Here is a 23,918-nt window from a genome sequence, read left to right on the forward strand (position 1 = left end):
ACGAGGCCGCTCGGTGAAGCTCGTGCACTTGCATCAGATAAAGCCCGTGAGACGCCCCCTCCTCCCCGAGACATAGTGGCCTCAGATTCCTCCCGTGTGCCAGAGGGGACCCAAAGCTGAAGGGCGACAGAGGCTACATAACAGGGCTCTGAGAGCATAAGCCCAGGGGTAGCTTCCCGCGGAGGTGGTGCCTGCTCTCCAGGCGGCCAGCTGGGCCCACCCTACTCCTTTCCGCGGGACCCCAACCGGCACAAGCAGGGGCCTTTGTCCTGCTGACCCAGATGCCCAGGTGTCAGGAGCCAGCGCCTTCACTCACCTTACCTCATCAAGTTCTCCAGACGCCCGAGGGCAGAGAATATTAACCCATTTCACACTGAGTCACGTAAGGCTGGGTTTCCTGACATCACTGGCCTCAGACCACATGCACTGTAGACATGGTGTAGACACATATATGGTGTAGACGGGTATGGTGTAGGCAGGTATATGGTGTAGACCAGTACATGGTATAGGCAGGAATATGGTGTAGACAGGTATGTGGTATAGATACATATATGGTGTAGAGCAGTATATGGTATAGGCAGGTATATGGTGTAGACACGTATATGGTGTAGACGGGTATATTGTGTAGACAGGTATGTGGTGTAGATGCATATATGGTGTAGACAGGTATATGATATTGACAGGTATATGGTGCAGACATGTATAGGGTGTAGGAGTGTATATGGTGTAGATGGGGATGTGGTGTAGACACATATATGGTGAAGACACGTATATGGTGTAGATGCGTGCGTGGTGTAGACAGGTATATGGTGTATATGGCTATATGGTACAGACATGTATATGGTATAGACACGTATATGGTGTAGGTATGTATATGGTGCAGACACATATATGGTGCAAATGCGTATATGGTGTTGATGCGTACATGGTGTAGACAGGTATGTGGCGTAGACATGTATGGTGCAGATGCATGTATGGTGTATATGCGTATATGGTGTAGATGGGTATATGCGTAGATGCGTATATAGTGTAGGCATGTATATAGTGTAGACACGTACATGGTGTAGACGCATACTTGGTGTAGATGCATACATGGTGTAGACATGTACATAGTGCAGATAGGTATATGGTGTAGATGGGTATATGGGAGGGGAAAGTGGGTGATGGGCATTGAGGAGAGCACCTGTTGGGATAAGCACTGGGTGTTATATGGAAACCAATTTGACAATAAATTTCATATTAAAAAATTTTTTGCAGGGCTGGTTTAGTGGTCACAAACTCCTTCAGTTTTTGTTTGGAAAACTCTTCATCTCTCCTTCTATTCTGAATGACAGCCTTGCTGGATAAAGAATTCTTGGCTGCCTATTTTTCTGATTCAGCACATTGAATATATCCTGCCACTCCTTTCTGGCCTGCCACAGTTCTGTGGATAGGTCTGCTGCAAACCTGACCTGTCTTCCCTTATAGGTTAAAGACTTTTTTCCCTTGCTGCTTTCATAATTCTTGCCTTGTCTGTGTATTTTGTGAATTTAACTATGATATGTCTTGGTGATGGTCAGTTTCTGTTGAATCTAATGGGAGTTCGCTGTGCTTCTTGGATTCTGATGTCTATGTGCTTCCCCAGGTTAGAACAGTTTTCCACTATAATCTGCTCACGTAAAACTTTTGTCCCTTTTTCTCTCTCTTCTCTTCTGGGACACCTATGATTCAGATGTTTTTCCTCTTTAATAAGTCACTGAGTTCTCTAACTCTTGTGTCACGATCATTTGCTTTTGTTTCCCTCTTTTTATCTGCTTCATTATTCTCCATAATTTTATCTTCTATATCGCTGATTTGCTGTTCTGCTTCATCCATCCTTTCCATCATGGCATCTATTTGAGATTGCATCTTGATTATGGCATTTTAAATTTCATCCTGACTAGATTTTACTTCTTTTATCTCTGCAGAGAGGGATTTGATGTTTTTTTCAACACCAGCTAGTATTCTTATTATCATAGTTCTAAGTTCTAGTTCATACATCTTACTCATATCTGTGTTAAGTCCGTGGCTGCCATTCCTTCCTCTTCTTTCTTTGGGGGTGAATTCCCTCATTTTGTCATTTTGGAGGAAGAAAAAATTAATAAAAAATTAAAATTAGGGACCCCTGGCTGGCTCAGTCTGCTAAGCACCCAACTTCGGCTCACGTCATGATCTTGCAGTTCTTGTAGACCAGGGTTGAGATGCTGGGTTGATCCCAGCATCGGGCTCTGTGGTGACAGCTCAGAGCCCGGACCCTGCTTTGGATTCTATGTCTCCCTCTCTCTCTGTCCCTCTCCTGCTCGTGCTCTTTCTGTCTCTCTCTCTCAATCTCACTCAAAAATAAATGAATATTAAATTTTTTTTTTAAATTGAAACATTAAAAATGAAACAAAAACTCTGATAAAGAAAGCTAGATCCTAAGAGTCTTTTGGTCTTCTTGTTGAAAGAAGCTTGATAGAATAGAGGAAAAAAGGGAAAGGAAAGGGGAAAAAAGGTACGAAAAAACTAAAAAAATTATAGAGCAATATAAAATAAAATAAAATAAAGAAAATTAAATAGAATAAAAGTTTTAAAATATAGTAAAAATATTTTTCCTTTCTGTATCAAAGAAAGGGAAAGAAAAAAAGGAAAAAGGAAACAATTTAAGCAAAAACAGAAGCAAAGAAAATGAACAAATAAACAAACCAGCAAACCGAATGAAACCTGATTGAAGTTATATCCAGTTTCCCCTAGAAGTGAAACTATGAAGCCCTCTATAGTCTGTACACTAAGCAGGTGGAGTGACTTGTGCTGGTCTTGTAGGGGATGTGCTTGGAGAGCGCAGTTGGACAGGGCTTGGTGTCATGGCTCTGTTCTCCACTTGGTGGCACTGCTTATCTTACTGGGGTGGATCAGTGGGTGCACATGCGTGTGTGCAGGAGGGTGGAATGGCTTCACCCAGCTCCCTACTCTGGCGCAGGAACTTCATGCTCTCACTGACCCGTGATCAAGCACCCCTCCTTTGTCTCAAGCCTCCATCCACTCCTAGCCTCTACCCTGTCCATGTCCACCTGCCAGTTGGCACCCCCTTCCAGACTTTTATCTCAGATGGGGTTGTGTTTCAAAACCTCACTCTTCAGAGACCCCCACAGCTTGGACCCATGTTGACTCTCTGGGGGAGGGTCTCGCCGAGCAATCCCCGGGTGCCGCTTGCCCCAGAAAATGTTGGTGTGATTGCACAGTAGCAGAGTTTCATAGATTATGGCAAATCACAACACACAGTCGGCTCCGATAATCTATCTCCTGATCCTGGGAAGGGGTGGGTGAGCTGCAAACACCAATGTGGCATTGTGGAAACCAGCGTGACACTAGGCAGCAGGAGCTATGAAAACTTTCATCCTCCCTGACACAGCATTTACATATGGGGGAATTTACCCTATGTAAATTATAAAAGAAGGAAAAATAAGCTTGTATGCCTGAAGATACTCACTGCAGAATTATAATCTGGAGTCAACACAAATGCACAACCACAGGGACGTAGTTTTCAGGTATGCGTTTCTTTGCTTCTGTTTGTTTGTGTAAACATGTTCTTATCATCACTTAGAGACCACAGGGGAAAGGATGTGGCTGGCCAGTGATGTTTATTGTCAGAGAGAGACTCTCACTCACACTTCCTCCTTGTCTGCTTATGAGAGCACACGTGGGAACGTCTATTGCAAATAAATGCACATCTTTCAGGAAACCATTGGGCGGCAAGTAACAGAAAAATTGGCTAGATGGACTGCTGAGAGCTGGAGCCTAAGGAGAGAGGGTTGTAAAGTATCTTGAGCCCAAAATGTTAAAGTCTGCATCCAAAGGTGGTCATGTGACTCCATGGCATCATCACACACTGGGCTCCTGCTGTCTTCCGGGACTTCCATGCTTGGCCCTGGACCAGAACTCCACCACTGAAAGTGGTTCTTTGTCTGAGTAAACCAGTGGGGTGGTTGGGTGAGAGAAACACTGGGCTTCCTTCTCCCCCTCCATGGGGGCTTATCTACATGGAGACATGGAGGTTTCCTTCTGAGCCAGATCTCCCCGGGTGTCTGTGCTAGGCAGGATGGTGGAGATGAAACTCTATAGGAGGTGAGCCTGTGGGGTGGCACATCCATGTGAAGAGAAATGTGCCCCGATTGATGTTCCCTAAAACACCAATCAGTATTTTTAGGTGTGGCCTTCTTGTTCACAGCCATGTGGTGGCCAGGTGCACACATGTGAGGTGAACCTTCTCCTTGCAAGGCTTTACCCTTCACTTGAGGCTCTCTGTCACCTGTGCTCATGTCCATGAGTCAAGCTGGGTCATCTGGGCTGCTTCCTAGGCCCCACAACACCCCATGTGGAGAGGCTGCTGTTTCCCGAGGTTTTGGTGGGCGGTTTCCTGCTCACTGCAGCTGACAGCCAGAGGGAAGGGGCTGCAACACCTTTCCAGCAGCCAACCTGCCACAGAACAGTGAAGCTGGACACTTCCTCCAACATGGCAGCATTTATGGGGCCCCGGGGAGGGGCCTTGGGAGCCCAAGAGCGATTCTGTGGCATCTGTCCATTGGGAAAGCCTGCATCCCTGCAGGAAGAATTAGGTCTTTGGGAAAGGATATGGTCCTCTGGTGCTGAGCTATAGGGGAAAGTTGGGAGCAGAGATGGGTCCTTCCTGTTTGGTTGAAAACAGGGTCTGAATTGTCCCCTGCAGTGTCAAAGTCCTTCTGAAGATTGTGCCTCCTTGAGGCCTCACACCCCTGGGAAGCAGGGGCAGGGAGGTCACTGCAGACCCAGAAGTGACTTTCACATGGGCAGACATCTGGGTGACAGTATGGCCCTCCGTTCCCCACTTTCCCCAGTAAGAAGCTTGACAGACCGTGTGAGCTCTGCCAAATCCTACCACTTATTCCATTGGTTAAATATTTGCTAAGAAAGAAATATGCCCTTGTCTGTGTTGAGAATCCTGCAGTGTCTTTTTGTATTCAAGTCAAGCTCTTCAGTGAAGCCTCCCTGAGTTAGGTCCCATTCAGGATGGTGGGCAAACCCATCTCAGCAGACAAGCAGAGGGAGTTTACAAACATTTTCTAGAACAAGTGTTGCACTAAATGCCACCTCCTTTAACTTAGTCTAGCTTAGAGTTCGACAATCCTTGGGATTATCACATAATTGTCTCCCCACAAAGGGAAGCTCTGTCTGGCAAACAGACCTGGAGAGAAAAGGATAACTTTATGCAAGATACAAAACAGAGTGTGGGTTTGACTTCAGCTGTGAGGCTCTAAGCTACATGAATACTCCCTAAGCTTTCCTGCAATGGTTTAGCTCAATGTCACAGCACCTCTTTCTCTCATCTTTGCTGGCACCCTGAGCCACACCCCCACTAGCACCAGGGTCCATGGTGATGCCTTTTCCAGCCAAGGATGAAGGACAGGTGACAGGATGATGCTTTTGTGTTTCCTGGGCACAGATGTCATCCTCCCTTTATTCACTGTCTGGGACTGTTTGATCAGTCCTATACATGCATGTAATATGTAACATATATAACAATACATAAAATAAATATATCCATATCTCTCTATGCAAAATCCTCATGGACAGTGTAGAAAAGTAATGAAATGATTTTCTGTGCAGTCGCCCACCCCCAGGTTAAGAGATAGAATACTCTAGGACATTACAAGCCCCCCAAGACCCTCCCCCTGAAGCAGGATTTCATCAGTATTTCATCTGCCTCACCTCCTAAGGTAACCACTACACTGGATTCTATATCAGGTTCCATGACTGTCTTTATTGTCAGTGTTTCCAAGGAGTACATTGCTTTGCTTTGCCTGTTTTTGCAGTTTACATGAAATAGAGCAGGTCTTGCTTTTGGCCACCTGACACGGTGTTTTTGAAAACTTTTATGTGATGCTGTGTACCCCTAAAGGTCACTCATTTTCACTGACCCATGGCATTGTGCCTTTTAACTATACCACACTTCCCTTATCTGTTTCACTGTTGATGAGTATTCAGGAGGCTCCCAATTTGGGGGAGGTTTGGACCTGTAGCCTGGTGCACATGCCGAGAACTTCATATGCTCGGGGACACACTCACTGGCCCATAGAGGATGAGAGAGTTAAGCTTCTCCAGGTAGCTTCAAACTGTTGCTAAAAGTGGCACACCAGCTCCGGAAAGCAAGAAGCTGCAGTCATTCAAGCCAGGTTCCCAGAGGGGAGGACAGGGCAGAGAGGAACTGTCCGTGGGGCCTGGGGCAGGTCGCCATGTGGTTGGTCTCTACTTCCCCCGGGAGGGCAGTGGGGCCTGATGGTGAGGACCCAGAGTTGTCCTCCTGGGAAGTTGTGGGACCTTGGGGGGATCTGAGCCCAAGGGGCTACTTGTCAATGGGGACCTACCATCACTACTGCAAGTCGTTGTGGTGGTTAAGTGTGAACAAGCACAGAATGGCAAGTACAGCGCCTGGCCCATCGGATGCTGAAAAACCCCCGTTCTAGTTATTTTTCCCCCATGTATTCTTCATCACTCATCTCCTCTCCCTTTTCCCTCCCTCTCGCTACCTCTATTTCTATGTGTGTATTGGGGCATATTTCCATACATGAAGTGTCCCAATTTCTCCCTGAAGAGCATGCCTATTAATAGCCATCCGGTTATAGCACCCTACACGCAGGCCATCATTTTTTAAAAGATTTTCTTTTTAGGTAATCTCTACACTCAACGTAGGGCTTGAACCTACAACCCCAAGATCAAGAGGTTCATGTTCCAATGACTGAGGCACCCAGGCAACCCCCAAGCCAACATGTATTAGTCCCACTTCCTATTGTTAGACATGTAGTCTGGTTCCAGTTGTTCTTAGTTATAAATAATGTGCAACAATTTCATATTTTAAATGTATTTGTGACACAAACAACATCTTTAAAGAATCTTAAAAATCTCCAGTCCTTCATTTGGACACCAATGTCAATCATGGACCATAGTCCCCGGTGGCCATCACTGGCCTTGAACCTTAGGCATTACTGACTTTATAGGTAAACTCTGCCCACCCCGTTCCCCTAGTCCTTTTTTTTTCCCCCTATCATGCTCTCCTAGGCCATGGAAGTGTGTGTGTGTGATTTCTTCACGTACATCCAAGGATGCCTCTGAATTCTAGAGCATAACTTTTCAAGCACAGGTGAGGTCATTCCAAAATTCACTTTTGTAAGACTGTCTGTATTCTGTGTTGTTAACTTATGATCAGGAAATGTCTCCTCATTCTCCCACTGGAGGTGGACATTACCCCACCTTTGTGGGCTGGGCTGAAGCTCTGAGGAGTATGGCTGTTCCACATGCTATGTAAACTGTGAAGCATGGTATGTGGGGAGGCAGTGTGGAGGGCAGGGGGAAGCCAGCGGGTATGACAGCCAGTCAGGATGTGGTACCACCCAGAGGGCCACTGTACCTGACCCAGTTAAGGCCCCCACATCCACTTCCTTGCTGGTTCCTGTAGGAATCCCAGCTGCCCCTGCCTGCTCTCCTCAGTCCACACCAGATTAAGGGGTACGCTCATATGCCACACAGTGGCAGCGGCTGCATGAGCCTCAGTGTTCACATACTGGCTTCCTGCACAGCAGACAGATGCTGGAGGTGGATTCAGGCAGCCACACCATTTTCTCTCTCCACTTCCCCCTGGACACTGCCCAGCTGGCGTCTGGGCTGTGCTCCCAGGCTTGTGCTTCACCGTCCAGCTAAGGGCCTGCAGCTGCATTGGCTCATTTCCTAATCTGTAAAATGGGACTCATTCCTGCTTCCCAGGATTGCTTCAAGGATTCCATGAGGCCAGGGAATGACAAACACCATCTGATGTCATTTAACAAAGTCTGCTTGCAGCCGCATGGCACCAGCCCTACCTCTTCTGAGGCATCATGCTTCTATGCCTCCTATAAGCACAAGAGATAGTTGCCACTTTTGGGGATTCCCAGCATCTAAACCCTCTTTGTCTGGGAATCCTCTCCCTTACGAATCTGAGCTCGCCTCCCACTGTAGGAATGGACTGAAGGGGCTAGAGACTGGTTTCCCAGTCCCCCTTGCAGCGAGGGTGCAGGCATGTGACTCGGGCTCTACCTATCCCTTGCACCTGCCTTGGACTTTGGGAAACCAGTGAAGTGACAAACCAGGGACAGGGGTGGAGGTGCAATATGGGGGACAGGGGAGGGTCCCCAGCAGTGGAGGCAATCATGGCAAACACTGTGGGTTTAGTGGTCCCTTCCCTCAGAGATGCATCCCTCGGAGACGCAAAGGTCTTGGACCACAGTTCCAGAAAGTAAGCGTATCTTCAAAGGAACAGCACAGGTGGCAGCAGCCTCTCATGGACCTATAATGAGCTTAGTCTGTGGGTCCGAATTTCAGCACCAGGGACAGCGACTCTCTTAGACCATGGCGCCCTCTGGTGGCCCTCACGAGAAGGAGCAGGACAAGACAAGAGCTCTTCTAGCTAATCAGCCCCAGCCTAGAAAAGGGAGGGGGGCCAAGTAGGAAAGGAGAAAGGAAGGCGTCAGAAGGAGAGATAGGAGGACATGAGTGGCAAAGGTCCCAACCACAGGCAGGGACGGCCACCCCAAATGTTTCCAACGGCTCACTTCACTGAGAACATGGGTGGGGGATGAAAGGGCCCAGATTTTGGTTTATGAAAACATTTACTCACATCCAACCATGGCATCACTCAGATCCTACAATTGTCAAGATTCTGCTGCATTGGCCCCGTCCCTCCCTTCTCCATCAGGATCATTTTCCTTTCCCGGAGAATTTAAATGACAACCGCCTCCCTTCACTTCGGCATGCTTATTTCTTGTACCAGCACAGAGCCATCACGTGCCTGACAACATGAGGGTAATTCCTCGGAATCACCCAGCAGAGTCCCTGATCTAATTTTCCTGGCACTCTGCAGCCCTCCCCCCCCCCCGCCCCCACCAACCCCCGTCTTATCTCCCAGTGGTCAGGGATGAATGTACGGATCTCTGAAACTCTTCCCAGTGGTCACACAGTCTGGAGCCCTCCTAGTGGTCTGCTTTGCACCTTGACCCCCAAAGGCCACCCTCCACAGAGCAGGGAGATGGACCTTGCACCACTTCCATCCCCCCCTTCCAGCCTCACCCCTGCCCCTGCTGCTTGTCTCTGCTCCAGCCACACTGGCCTCCTCACTGCTCCAGACTACACCGAGGGCATCTCCTTCCCAGGCTTCACACCTGCTGTGCCCTCTGCCTGGGGGTCCCTTCCTTGCATCTTTCTTATTATCAATGTCCTATCTCCTCCAAGAGGACTTCGATGACCACCCTCCGTCTGGAGATGCCTGTCTCTGGATCCTACTCCTCATTTTATGCTCTTCATCATACGTACCACCATTGGAAACCATCTAATAGGTCGACTTGCTTATCGCCTCTCTCAAGAGCAGGTGCCTGTCTGTCTCGCTCACTGCAACGTCCCCAGGGCTGCGACAGTGCCCTCTTAAGTGAACACGTGAACACGTGGATGGATGAGTAGGCGCAGGAGAACCACAGCTGCTTACTAATTGCTGTCCTTCCTGCATTGACCCCAAGCCTGCTTCCCACCAGTGTCGTCATTAGGATGCACACGTGACACCCGAGACACGTCTCGGTGAGCGCACAGGTGGTGAAGAGGATCTCTGGTTCCGGGTTGACGTGAATAATGCCCTGATTTTCACAGCTATGGGCTGTTGAGCCGGTGCTGAACCTCTCTGCAAAATGGGGTAGTCATGGCACCTGCCTCAGAGGATTAAGCAGTGGATGAAGGATGAAGGATTAAGGAGCCCTGGATGGACCAGGGCTGTAGCAAGTATGCGTGACTGCACCTCGTGTGCGTATCTCAAGTGGATGTGCTGGTCACCACCGAACCCAGGAGGCCAGGGCCCCATCCTCCCACTCACAAGCCATGCCATCTGGGAAAACCCCTCGGCTGTTTCGTCTGCAAAATGAGACTGGTGATACCTGCGTCCTTCCTGCCGTGGGGACGGACCGCTGGTGTTGGAGCCAAGGGCCGTGGGCTCAGGGGCTGGCTCGGCCACCTGCTGGCCACCTCACCTTTCTCTCTGGCCTCTGGCCTCACCTCTAACAGGAGGAGAGCAGAGGAGGCTCACTGCACCGTGACCTGTAATTGGCCAACGTATTAGCTTTAGGGATGACCTACTTTCCCAGCACCCGATCGGCCGCACTGCAGGTGCTTGCTGAGTGGAGGCCATGACTAAGCCCACCCTCACAGTCCTTGTATCACTGCAGCTGTAACACGCCTATTTCACCAGACACAGTTCCCGGGGGGATGTCCCAGGGAAGGGCCCAATCTGTCACTGATGAGGGGTCGGGTCTTTGAAGGTCTTCTCTAGGCAGGGTGGCTGCCATTTCCAATGACCTTTTCATCACGTGCGGCAGTACTAAGCGGCACCCCAGTGAGCCCTCTGGGTGCCAGTTTGTATGAAGCCGGCGCCCAACTTCCCTTTGGTAATGGGGATCGGTCGCCCACCCCCCGGTGCCCCTCCCCGACCAGGCAGTCCAGCAGCTAGGACACAGACATGCGTACAGGGAGAACGCCATGAGGGCATCTACGAGCCGCAGCGCCCCAAAGATCACCGGCAGAACCCCAGAAGTGGGAGAGGCCCAGGACATACTCTGTTCACAGCCACCAGAGGAACCAAACCCTCTGACACCTTGATCTTGGACTTCTGGCCCCAGAACAGTGAGACCATTCCCCGTTGTTTAAGCTGTCCAGTCTGCAGACCTTGGTCAAAGCGGCCCCGGGAAGCTGCTACCACGACCAAATAGATGTCTTAAATCGCCCTGTGTGATTGCTAATGTCACCCGTTTTCATCCCACAGAGCACCCCAGGGTGTCTGATGGGAACAGGACACCCCAGCCCCTAGGAACGGGAGGGAGCCCTTCTAACCCCACCCCAGTTCTCCAATCGGGGCACAGCACAGTCACCCCTGCCTTATGGCCCACGTTCTTGCTGTAGGACTGCACCCGCTTCCAGGGTGTGGCCTTGAACCCAGAGCAGCCTGAAAGGCCATCTGCCACTTACTTGCTGTTTGACCTCAGGCCGGTCACCTAACCTCTCGGTGCCTCAGTAAAATGCAGCAGCAACAGCACCTGTCCTGTAGCAGGTCGTGGGGGTGGGAGTAGCTAACACGGGGAAAGCCCTCGGAAAGGCCCCGCCCTTCCCCACACTCTCTGGGGTGTCAGACACTTCCTGCCCCATCACCAGCAAGTCCGCACTGGAAGGGAAATGGGGGTAGGGCACCCGCAGCTTCGAGCGTGTGTGGCCTGTGTGGTTACAGGGGGCCCCGTGCTCAGAAGGAGCCCGTGCTTGGGGTTTCCTGCTCTGCGGTCACAGGCAGGAAACCCCTCATCGTTTCACCATTGACTGTGTTTTGTAAGTGAATCCAAAGGAGCAGCTGAGCACGTGCCGGGGGCCCCGGCTCGTGTGTGGTCCCAGCGCAGGTCCTTCCTGCTCCCCTGACCCTGGCATCCAGGACCCCACCCTTCCCGCGCCTCTTTGTCCTTTGCCCCCGTGTCCCTGGCAGGGCCCAGAGTGTGGGGTGGCAGCGGGGGAGGGGTGGGCTGGATGCATGGGCCCACGGTGTCTCACGGTGGGGCTGGCTGAGGCCACCCGCCCTCAGCAGGCCGCAACCCTGCAGGCAGCTCAGCTGGGGGGTGCAGGCACCCACTCTCTCAGCTCAGAGGCTGCGGCAGCCTGTGTGGGGCCCGTCCGCTGTGCGCTGGGCCGCTGGGCCGCTTGGGCCCCGGGGAAGGGGCGATGGCTGGCGACTTCCCCAGTCCGGCCCAGACACATCAGCCTGTGGCTGGAGGGAGGGGCACAGAGGCCTGGAGGAGCCCGTGACGGTCCACACTCAGCCGCCAGGATCCCTGTGGCCAACATGACACTAACTAGCAAATGGAAATAGCAGGACGGGGGCGCCTGGGTGGCTCAGTGGGTTCCGCATCCGACTCTTGATTTCAACTCAGGTCACGATCTCGGGGTTCGCGAGTTCAAGTCCCCTATCAGGCTCTGTGCTGGTGGTGCTGAACCTGCTTGGGATTGTCTCTCTCCCTCTGTCTCTATCCCTCCCCCACTCACTCATTCTCTCTCTCAATCTCAAAACAAATAAATAACTTGCAAGGAGGGAAAGAAAGGAGGAAGGAAGGAAGGAGGGAGGGAGGGAAGGAAGGGGGGAAGAAAGAAAAAGAAATAGCAGGACAGGTTAAAGTGAGGCCACGGAAGAAAAGAAAAAGCTTTCTCTTGGCTGCTCTCAACCGCATTCTGCCTACTGTTTGAACACGGGCTCTGCGCTTTACACTGGGCGCCACGGACTATGGGGCTGGTCCTGCCTGAGATCCTTCTGTGTCCTGTCTTTCCCAAACCCGGGCCCTACCTGGGGCAGGGATACTGCTCCCCTACTTACCAGGAGTCTGAACAAGCTCAGGGGTTGGGCCAAGGCCAGAGAAGCCAGTTCCAAGAAGGCTGGACAAACGGTGACCCCAGCAGTGATCCTGAGGGACAAGGAGTACACGGACCCTCTCGGGGTCGCAGCCACCTCACCAGAAATGGGCACAAGAAATAACCCCGAAGATGTCAGTGTGTCTAGATTCAGGGATGTCCACCCCTCAAACTGGCCCCAGGAAGGGAGGGGAGTGGGGATGGCCAGGGAGAGGGGCCACCCAGGGGTTGCAAGAGGGGGGAGCAGAGGAATGGAAAGAGCCCTGCAGACACCCCACCTTGCCCTGGCTCTCCTTCCACACCCCACCCAATTCTAGGTGGCCTACCAGCCATCTCCCCGGCACCTGGTCCCTTGGCCACCCACCCCAGCTCTAGAGATCACTCTGTTTCTTCCCCCCGTAGCTCATCGCCATCCCCCTACCCCCATCTTCCCTCCTGGACTTGGAGACCCAGCTCCCTCACCCCCTCCTCCGAGAAGGCCTCGGGGATCCTCCAGGAACCTCAAAGCACCAGAGCAGCGTCTCCTGTGGGCAGCACCCCACCCAGACCATTGCCTAGCTCCCACCCAAGGGCATCCTGAAGCAGCACATCTGTTCTCTGGCCTCCTGGCACAGAGCCAGCGCAAGTGGATGTTAATGGATGAAAATCGAACATCACGTCCAAGGAGCAGCCAGCCTCACAACCTGGAGTGGGGGGACCTGCTGTTTGTTAGCTGAGTGCTCACGCTGGGTCAGACACGGGCGGTCACTTTACATTGCCAGATGACGTGATCCTTACACCATCCCTAAGGCTAGACCTAAAAATTCCCACTTTATAGGTCAGAAGGCTGAGGCTCTCCCTATCCCTGCCCCCTTCACCATCACCATCCACATTTGTCCTGGAGACACTTCCTCACCACTCACCAAATGCTTTCAAGCAGAGCCTCCCCCTGTCCCGATGGCAGGCTGCTGGGGCTCCTGACTCTGTTTCTTTTTGCGGAGGACACGCTTCCCCGGGGGCTCCCCCCTCTGCCCTCTTTCCTGGGGTCCTTGTCGTACCTCTGGCTCTCACGCCTTATTTCTAGACTTCACTCAGCACTAGACTTTGCGGCTTCCCTCCAGAAGGTGGTGTTGCCGACAGAACCCTCTCCTCTCAGACCCTCACATCTCTCTCTTGTTCACCATGACTTCCCCTGCCCTGTGCGGGGAGCTTGTCCTGTGCCCCTGGCCCGCGCTCACACCCTAGGAGGGGGGCCTGTTGCCATCGTGGCCACGGTGGCGGCGAGGCTTACAGAGTGAACCTTCCCCAAGAAGGGGGAGCCCGCGCGGCCAGCGTGGCGCCTGGATCCCTGCCTCCGAGCCCCCTTCTTCCCTGTTCCCAGCAAGCTTTGAGCGCGCATTCCGCTTGTCACCCCACAGCAAGGTGAGCGGGAATGTGGCCGCCTCTGTGGTCCCTTCACGCAAACCTCCCCGTCCCCTTACAGAGGCTTCAGCGCCTCCCCTCCTGGCCCTGCAGGGGTCTCCCCTCGTGTTCCCTGTCCTTTACCGGCTCCAAGGACAACACCTCCCGGGTTTGGGTTTGGGTCGTGATGCTCCCAGCGAGAACAAACAGCCAGCCCGGCCGGGCCCTGCTCTGTGTCTAACTTGTACCCGCAGGATGGGGACAGACAGTGCGTTTGTAGCACTCTCCAGGGTGGGGCTTGGGGGGGACATTGCAAAAGCTCCGACCCTGCTGTCCGCATCCCCTGGCTGTGACCTGTGTGCACATGGGGCCAGTGTTTCCAGAAATAGCCGGGAGTGCTGGCCACCCGCCCTGCACGGCTCCTGGTCCTCAACCTCCCCCACCCGTTGCGGGTCCCCAGCTTCGAGTCAGGCCCAGACCAGAGGGAAGAAGCCAGGAGGCCAGGCGGGCCCAGATGAGTCCCGGGGAGGGGTGGACTCAGGACGGACAGAATCCTAGGGGCTGGGGCCTCTGGCCGCTGACCTCCACCCTGCTCTCTGACCTTCTCCTGGGCCTAGCTGCGTTCTGAGCCGTTTCTTCTGCACGACAGACAGGGTTCCTCTGGCGGCAGGGGGATCCTGGGGGCGCCCAACCCGCCAGTGAGCCACCTGTGTTCACCCCTCCCTACCTCCCTCCTGCTCTGAACGCTGCCCATACTCACCTTACTCTGGGACCGGATATTTCTCTGCGGGGAGAGGCATCTGTCCTCAGCACCTCGGTGACCAGGAAAAGCTGAGTGTGGCCAGATGGCAGCCCTCCTTCCCTTCGCTGAGGGGCCAGCACCGCAGCCGGGACCCTCAGCGGAGGCCCAAGGAGAGTCAGGTGCCAGAGGGACAGTTCCGCCCCCACCCGGTCCCCAGTGGGAAAGAGCCCGGCTCCCGCCTCGGGTGCTGGGGCGCCACCGCCTGCCGTGGAGGGCAGCGGAAGGTCCGGTCCCGAACGAAGGACACACTGGGACTGTCAGGGGGGCACTCCTGTCCCGGGATAGTCCAGCCCCGGCTCTCGGCCCCTTCCCGCAGCCCCCTGCACCCTGGGGGTCTGTCAGCTGCATGCAGGGGACGCTGGGGGTTGGAGTCCACAATTCCTGCTCGTGTCTGATTGGGCAGGACGGTGTCATGTGACTTGAGAGAGCCTCAAGGGATGCTGGGAATTCAGTCCATTATTTAGCTCACAGCCCATTGGTCAGGCTGGAGGCACCTGCTGTGGGAGGCAGGATCTAGCCAGGAGTCCCTGCAACTCGCTGAGGCTAAGAGGGGGGTGTGCTCGTCTCACTAGAAGAACGAAGGGGACACTGTTCCTGGGGGGCAATTAGCAGTTCCGTTCACTAATCAGCTCTTCACTTGGGGCTCAGGGATGATTTGGGCAGGAGGCTCAGAGAACCTGAGCAGGAGTGACTTGAGTCTTGAGGACATTTCTGTTCACTGCCCAAGCTGGGGTTGGTCTGGGGTCCGCTTGGGCAGCTCTTTGATGTTTCCTTGACTTCTGGGCACCTCCCCTCCAGGTCCCAAGTGGCTGCCACAGCTCCAGGCATCATGTTGCCATACATCCCCACTCAAGGCAAGAAAAGGGACAAAGAGGAATTCGTCCTGACTCTTTTTAGTGAAGGGGGGGTATCTTTCCCAGAGAGCCAAGCCGACTTAACCCACATGACTTGTTGGCTCCAACCATGGTCCAGGCCTAACTCTACCTTCCACACAAGTCTTCCAGCCCCTCTGTGGCTCCTTCCTGGTCTCCTCTGCTGCCCGCACACCCTCTGCCTCCTCCCCCACTATCCCTGAGGGCGAGGAGCCCACACCACATCCATCCCCCCTGGCTGGTCCTTATTCCCTCCTGCGTGCAGCAGACCCCGACTTCCTCAGCCACCCACGCCTGCCAGCAGTCACCTCTCCTGGCCTGATCCAGCCTTGGGTCTGCTCATGGCTCTGTCCCAGAACCCCAGGGTCATGTGGGCCGCAGGCAGCGTCCCCAAGTCACGGGGGTGGGTAGTTGCAGGCAGTGTGATCGAAGGCCATGGTCTCAGCTCTGGGACGGTTCCAAGACAACACTGGGGGGGAGGCCTGGGGATCAGGAATCAATGGCTGACGTGAGTCTGGGGCTGTCCTTCCCCTGCAGCACTCAACCTGTCATCGGGCTCATGCGGTGGCTCTCAAGTTATGAATGAATAGATGAAGTGTCGGGGGATCCTGGCGTGGCGCCCTCTGTGTTCGGATCTATGGCAACCAATGCCCGGATGGCACTCCGGCACCCTGGAAGGGCAGGGGGCCCTGGGCAAGCGGGCGTCACCAGCAAGGCCGTGCTCTCTTTGCAGAAGGACACGGGTTCCTGTATGAAACCTCCGGGGTCCGGCCGCGGTTCTCCCGGGAGGGTCGCCTCCTTTGGTGCTTCACCCACGACCCCCACCCGATTTGCCCTGGTGGGCGTCCACGCGCTCCTCGTCTCCCGGAGCGACCGTGACCTGAGGGACGCCATGCAGGAGGCCCAGGTGACTGCTGAGTCACACCCACTGCCGCCTCTGGCCGCTGCCTCCTTCCCTCCGTGTTCAGGGCACGTGACAAAGCCCCCCGCTCTGTCGAGGACTCTGTCCGGGAGTCTTCGGCTGATAGCGTGCGACACAAAGGCTAGCCGCGGCCGGTAGCCGTTACCCTCGGGTGGAACCGGGCTCTAGCTGAGCAAGAGAAGGGACATCAGCCTGAGCCCCACTACGTGCCCCGCCGCACGCGGAGTGCACATCCCGTGTCGCTGCCGGTTCACCCGCAGCGGACCCTGTGAGCTGGGTGCGCCCCCCCCCCCCCCCCCGCGCACATCTCAGGTGCAGAAACCGAGTCACGGAGGATTCAGGAAACAGGTGCAGTGCGGGGACCACAGTCAGTGCTAACAACCAGGATTCCCCTGCTTGGTAACCCGGAGCGCTTCCGCACCATCAGGACTGTTAAGAAACGGACCGCACGCTTAGTGGGAGATGAGAGGCTCCCCGTGCCACAGCCACTAGGAACTTCTCCTGGGGCCTGAGCAGAGACAGTCCCCCGCTGAGGACGGGGTGGGTGAGGGAGCTGGCTCGCGCCTGCCGGAGGGCAGTTTCCACAACCATACGTGGCCCTGGGGGGGTCAGAGGAGGTCTACCGAGGGGGCAGAGGGGATGGCATCGTGAACCACTGACAGAGACCCAGGGGTGGCCGAGGAGGCAGATCCAAGGCTGCCGCGTTGTCATGTCGGGCCTCACTCTGTCCCCTGGGTTTTCAAGGGCAGCAGTTCGTGTAGCGAGGGTCCCCATCCCCTTCGGCTCAGCAGGAAATCTGCACGCACGTCTTGGACCAGTTTGGCTACTGCTCGTGAGCGGCACCTTCCTTGGGGGTGGGGGTGCCTCGTTCTAGGCCTTCTGCCTGCGTCGCCTCAGAAACACCCTCCCAGCCACCCCCTTGGGAGAAGCTCTCAGGACCCTGGCTACAGATAGAGAAACTGAGGCAGGGCCACTCAGCCAGGGTCCTGTGGTCAGCTTGGCAGAGTCAGTGACAGTTGCGTTGGCCAATTCCATCGTGGGAGCCGCCAGCCTCTGGGTTCCCTGGGGTGGGAGTCCCTGGGTCCCACCCAGTCTGGCCCTGTGTACCTGGGAGGCTGTGGGAGAGCTGGCTCCCCGCTCCTTGAACAGGAGAGACTGGTGGGCCAGGAGATGGGCAGCTGGTGAGTGGATGCCAGATGTGGGATTCACGACCAGTCGCCCCCACTCGTCTAGCCCTGCTCTGTGTCAGCGCTGGTTTCCAGCTGGTTTCCAGTGATGTCGCTCATCTATCTTATCAACCAACCCCAGTCAGGATGTTTTACGGATGAAGAGACTGAGGTCCAGAGAGGATCCAAGCGGCCACTCCTGGAGGCTGGCCCGCGATCCCCCCATGGCACGCCCTGCTGCCCAGAGTGAGGCAGGGAGGACCCTAACTCGGGGCATCCAGTCCCCGAGTGTCTAGTTGGGGGCTATGCCACGCACAGGGTGTGGGCTCCACGAGACGGCTGAGGCAGTGTGGGCCCAGGGAACATGATGTGTTCAGGTGCCACAGCCGGCGAACCGTAACCCGGGGATTTGAGCCCCGTCTTGTCTGCCACCACCGACCTGCCCATCACACAGGTGGGGGAGGAGGCCCGAGTGACAGTCCGAAGTCCCTGAGCTGCACCCGCAGCCTGCCAGTGCAGGATCCTGGACGCCAAGCTGCCTTGCCTTCTTGGGGCGGGGCTCCCCTAACCCTTCCCTCTCCTGCAGGGAGGGCTTTTCCTGGGATGGCTCAGCCGTCTTCCCAGAACCACCCGTCATTAGGATATATCCCGGCACGATTCGTCCCGTCTCTCGGCACATCAGATACTACGCCATGGCCCTACTGAACAACGTGAAGGAGCGGGCCGCCTGGTTCCGAACACCGCACGTCCTCTGGCCCTGGGTACTGCGGGGTCCCGGCCCGGGGTCCACAGCACAGCCCAGGACACCTGTCAGGAGTCAAAATATCATCAGCATTTCAATCAAAATACTATAACTACACTTGGGTCTTGAAGCAGAGCGGAAGTCGTAACTAGACGATAAAGAAACAGGAACTTAAAATATTTACTTTCCCAACAGTTCAAATACAGAATGTGCTGTTGGCAAGGAGAACAGAAAGGCCCGCCTAACATGACTTGTGTCCGCATCACACAACCCTGTCAGGATTGCTCTGTGACCTCCCTCTTCAGAGGCACCATGAGGCCTTTCAGACAGGCGTCGTGAGGCTGCATGAGTGCGTCCTGACACATGTCGCATTCCCGTGCTCCTTCTGTGGAGGTTGCTGTCAGCACACGGGGAGGCCGGTCATGACCTTGCCCCCACTCTGCCTCAGGACCCTAGACCCAGCAGCAGGCGTTTGTGGGGCCGCTGCAGCCCTGTGCCCAGGGGTCTGTGCAAGTCCGACAGCAAAGGGATAGCAGGCTGTCTATCCCCATCACTTTGTGTCACGAGCTCACACCAAAATCCCCGGGCGGGATGATGAGGAATCCTTGTCCTTGGGCAGCGCGAGAGCTAACGCACCTGCGGCCTCATCGCATGGGCAGCTTGTGGGGCTGATTCGGCCTGGGCTCCCCCGTCAGACCTCGTGAGAACTTTCCTCGTTCCCCTCTTGTCTCGTCGGTGCTCGGTGGGCCCCTCCTCGGTGAACCAGGAACCGCAGGTGTTCAGATGTTCCGGCAGAATCTGCAGAGCGCTGCTGGGGTGCGGCCATCACACGGGCCGCACGTCCGAAGCCACTGAACAACTTCATCCAGGCTCACGCTTCTCCTTCTGTCCCAACTACAGGCTTCGCCTCCCCTGGGCCGGACTCCGTCTCTCACGTGCAGTCTCAGAAGACGTCATTTCATATCTTCCGCCCCATGGCAAAATCTCAACAAGGCTCATTTAGGATTACCGCGACTATTTCTGGGGGGACCTTCTTTTTAATGACACAGTTCTCTCCTTTCACTGAGATGTAATTTTCAGATCACATTATGCTCGTTTCAGCCTGCAACACACCATTCCATGTCTGTCTGTATTGCAAAATGACAGGCCCAATAAGTCTACTTGCCGTCCATCACTGATGGATGCTTGGGTTCTCTCCATATTTTGGCTATTGTAAATAATGAGCGTAAATGAACGTTGAGTTGCCTGTATGTGAACATGGGGGTGCATATCCCCCGTTGTCAAATTAGCGTTTACGTTTTCTTTGGGTAAATACTCAGCGTGGCGTTGCTAGATCACATGGTGGTTCTATTTTTCATGTTTTGAGGGTCTGCCATACTGTTTTCCATCATGGTTCCAACAATGCACAGTCCCACTCACCGTGCACAGCATCCTCTTTTCTCCACGTCGTCGCCAACACTTGTTATTTCTAGTGGTTTTCCCGATGGCCATTCTGACGAGTGTGCGGCAAAATCCCATTGTGGTTTTGAAGCGTATTTCCCTGATAAGGAGTGATGTGGAGCACCTTCTCACGTATGTACCTGTTGCCCATGTGTATGTCTTCTTTGGAACAATGTCTACTCAGATGTCCCGACATATTTTCTAAATGGATTTTTTGCTTTGGGGTATTGAGTCGTATGAGTACTTATACGTTACGGATATTCACTCCTTAACACATGTTTGATTTTCAGACATTTTCTCCCATTCAGTAGGTTGCCTCTTCATTTTATTGATGGTGTCCATTGTTGCACAGAAAGCTTTTTTTTTTTAATATAGTCTTACTTGTTTACTTTTACTTTTGTTGCTTTTGCTTTGGGTGTAAAATCCAAAACATCATCACCATGAATGAAGTCAAGGACTTTATCCCCTCTGTTTCCTTCTAGCAGTTTTATGGTTCCAGGTTTTATACTCAGATGTCTAATCCATTTGGAGTTAGTTTTTGTACATGATGTAAGATACTGGTCCAGTCTCATAATTTTGCATGAGGATGTCCAGTTTTCCCAACACCACTTACTGAAGAGACTGTGCTTGCCCCAGTGTATATTTTTGCCTCCTTTGTCACAAATTAACTGACCACATATGTGTGGGTTTCTTTCTGGGCTCTCTATTCTGTTTTGTTGATCTATATGTCTGGTGTCATGCCAATACCATACCGTTCAGACTACCATAGCTTTACAATGTAGTTTGAAATCAGGGGTGTGAGGCTTCCAGCTTTGTTTTTCTTTCTCAAGATGTGTCTGACCGTTCAGGGTCTTTTGTGTTTCCATACCAATCTGAAGATTGTTCTATTTCTGCAAATACACCAACAGGGATTGCATTGAAATCGTAGTTTACTTGGGGTGATGTGGACATTTTAACAATATTAATTCTTCCCATCCATGAGCACAAGAGCACGTGAGACATTATTTGTGTCGTCTTCAAGTACTTTCATCAACGTCTTAGAATTTTCAGCGTACGGGTCTTTCACCTCCTTGCTTAAATCTATTCCTAGATATTTTATTCTTTTTGATGCATTGATACATGGGATTGTTTTTTAATTTCTCTTTCTGATGGTTCAGTATTAGTGTGCAGAAATGCAACTGATTTTCATATATTGATTCTGTACACAGACACTTGATTGAATTTGTTAGTTCTAACTGTGTCTAGGAGGAGTGTGTCCAAGTTTTTATATGTAACAATGCTATGCCGTCTTCATATAGTGACAGATTAACTTCTTCCTTTCCAATTTGGGTGCCCTTAAGTTTCTTTTTGTTGCCTACTTGCTCTGGCTAGGCCTTCCAATGCAACAGTGAATGAATATGTACAAGGTGGGCATCCTTGTCTTCTTCCTCATACAGCTTCCCACCATGGAGTATGATGCTACATTTGGGCTTGTCATAAACGGCCTTTATTATGTTGAAGCACATGCCCTCTATACTCACTATTTGAGAGGTGTTACATCGATGGATGTTGTATGTTGTCAATGGCTTCTTCTACAACTACAGAGATGATCACGTGGTGTTCTATCCTTTTATTGTTAACATTACGCATCGTGTTGATCGATTGGTGGATTCTGAACCATCCTTGAATTCTTGCAATAAATCCCACTTGATCATGGTGGATGATCCTTCTCATAGATGGTTGACTTTGGTTTGCTAATTTTTGTTGAGTATCGTTGTATGTGTGTGCATCAGAAACATTGGCCTGTAATTTTCTTTTCTGTGGCACCTTTATGTGGTTTGGTATTGGGGTAATGGTTTTAAAATATGAGTTTGGATGTATTCCCTCTGTTTCAGTTTTTTTGGAAGAGTAGGAGAATTATAGGTATTAATTCTTCTATAAAGGTTTTGTAGAATTCACCAGTGAAGCTGTCGGGTCCTGAACACGTGTGGCTTGGGAGGTTTTTGACTGAATCTGATTGAATCTCTTTAGTAGTTGTTGGTCTGCTCAGATTTCCTATTTCTTACTGATTCGATGCTTATAGGTAGTATATTTCTAGGAATTTATCAATGTTTTGACTTCGTCTTTTTGAAGGCAACTTCCAAATCAGTAAACGTGAGTCGTGGCTGTGATCACTGTGATTCGTAATTACTATATTATTAAAAATAATTATTATGCTTGTATCAATAATACTGATAGGCTTTAAGAAAATCCCAGAAAGAGAAATAATTTAGACAAATGCCAACACTATATAATCTCAATTATATGTGGAGTTGAGGAAAACCTTATGGAAATAGAGATTAGATCTATGGATGCCAGAGGTGTGGGGGTGGGGAAGTGGGGGAACTGGATGATGGTGTTCAAAAGGTCCAAAGTCCAGTTATAAGATTAACAAATACTTGAGATGTAAAACATAATATAAGAAAGAAAAAAGGAAGGAGAAGAGAAAGAAAAGGACAAGAAAGAGAAAAAATAAGACAAAAGAAAAGAAAAAAAGAAGAGAAGAAAAAAAGACAAGACAAGACAAGACCAAAAAAAAGGGTCAACGGTCGCAGTCAGGGAGCTGGTTGGGGTTCTGAGGCTTCTAGGGTGAGTGGGAGGGCCCTTCATGGCTGTTGATGAGGGGTGGGCTCTGCCTGGGCCGGGCTCTCCCCGGAATTACAAGGCTTTGTGCCATGCCCCTCCCGCAGGGCTGTGACAAGCAGTTCTTCAACGCCTCGCTCCAGTTTACCAACATGGACCCTCTGATGGAATTCATCAACTCTAACTCTCCGCCTCCAAGCTTGGCATCTCTGTGGAGCACGCCGCACTGGCCGACTACTTCCGTGCCATGCACACTCACAATGTCACCTGGAACATCCACGACCACCGGACTTCCTGCCCTATTCCTCAGGTATGAGCATCTGCAGGTTGGGGTGGAGATCTGGTGCCAGGGAGGGCGCCCGCCTGAGTGTCGGCTCTGCCCTGCTGATGGAGCTTGTGAAGGGTCACTGGGGCCGAGACGGGCCCTGTCCCGCCTAGCTGTCCCACCTACACATCTTAGTATAGACAAGATACTCACATAATGGCTCCATAGCACCCATTTTCCCATCTCTCCATTTCCTTCCCTTCCAGAGAGATGTCAGGTTCCAGCGCCATGCGGGTCTGGAACTGGGCTGAGCCCTGCGCTGACACGGCCATGAGATGGGTTGGTCTAGTCTCTTGTCGCCTTGGTCTCTTGTCTGGGTGGTGAGAATGTGGGGCAAATTGTTCTGAGGACGCTACCATTCAGAGCGTGTGGTTGGAGAGCTGGCTGGATGTAGAGATGAGAGGAGATTCATGGCTGTGGGCGTGGTCACAGTTTAGGTGGGAGGGGCTACTGCATTGTGGGAGGGCTTACGGACCAGAAGAAAGGACATATTGAAGTACGCGGGGTTACAGTTAAGTGGAAAGGGATACATTGACCTGGGAGGTTAATTCACTGTGGGAGGGGATACATTCAAGTGGGCGTGGTTACTGTAACGGTGGGTGTGGCCGCACGGAAGTGGGCCGGGAGATAGTGAGATGGAAGGGTCACATCCGTGAGGCCTTGGCTCCATTCAGGTGGGAGGGCTTCCTGGGTGTGTGCTTGGTTACAGTAGAGGTGGGAGGGGTTAAATTTGATATGGGCGTGGTCATAGTTGAAGTTCCGGACTACATCCCTGTGGGCGGGGTTACAATCCAGGTAGGCGTGGCTACAGGGAGGGGGGTGGGCTTGTGCTACCGTGGGCGGGGCTGCATCTAGGAGGCGGAGATATGGCACCGTCCTGCAGGGCGTACTCAATGGGCTTGGCTCCCTCCCTGAAGGCCCCCCGGGCAGAGACAATTTTATGTGGACACTGGACAGGTGAGGTGAGCCCTGGGCCCTGCTCTGAGGCACGGGGGCCTTGGGAAGGCAATAGGCCTGCCTGGTGCCTAGAGCTCAGGCTGTGGGGTGCCTCTGCCCGACCAGGACCCTCAGCCTGCCGGAGGAGCTGTGGGCAACATGGTCTAGCGGTCCCCACAGCCTGCGGCCTTTCCCCGGAGAGCATGGCTACCCTTCCCGGTGTGGCTCAGGTCCCGTGGGGCAAGGTCAGGG

The 23,918-nt window shown here is 52.8% G+C and overlaps 1 protein-coding gene across 1 annotated transcript in view; it reads left to right on the forward strand.

The window, feature by feature from the left end:
* Window positions 1–4,096: 4,096 nt before the first annotated feature.
* The window catches only part of MAN2B2 (mannosidase alpha class 2B member 2), a 33,386-nt gene continuing 13,564 nt past the window's right edge, over window positions 4,097–23,918 (forward strand). The window contains 11 exon segments of the mRNA XM_045474953.1: window positions 4,097–4,122; window positions 12,449–12,614; window positions 12,883–13,006; window positions 13,841–13,918; window positions 16,268–16,317; window positions 16,319–16,447; window positions 17,206–17,288; window positions 18,209–18,383; window positions 22,513–22,596; window positions 22,599–22,689; window positions 22,692–22,715. Of these exon segments, the coding sequence (XP_045330909.1) occupies window positions 4,097–4,122; window positions 12,449–12,614; window positions 12,883–13,006; window positions 13,841–13,918; window positions 16,268–16,317; window positions 16,319–16,447; window positions 17,206–17,288; window positions 18,209–18,383; window positions 22,513–22,596; window positions 22,599–22,689; window positions 22,692–22,715 (1,030 nt within the window).

This window comes from Leopardus geoffroyi, chromosome B1, assembly GCF_018350155.1.
Source record: "Leopardus geoffroyi isolate Oge1 chromosome B1, O.geoffroyi_Oge1_pat1.0, whole genome shotgun sequence".
NCBI lineage: Eukaryota > Metazoa > Chordata > Mammalia > Carnivora > Felidae > Leopardus > Leopardus geoffroyi.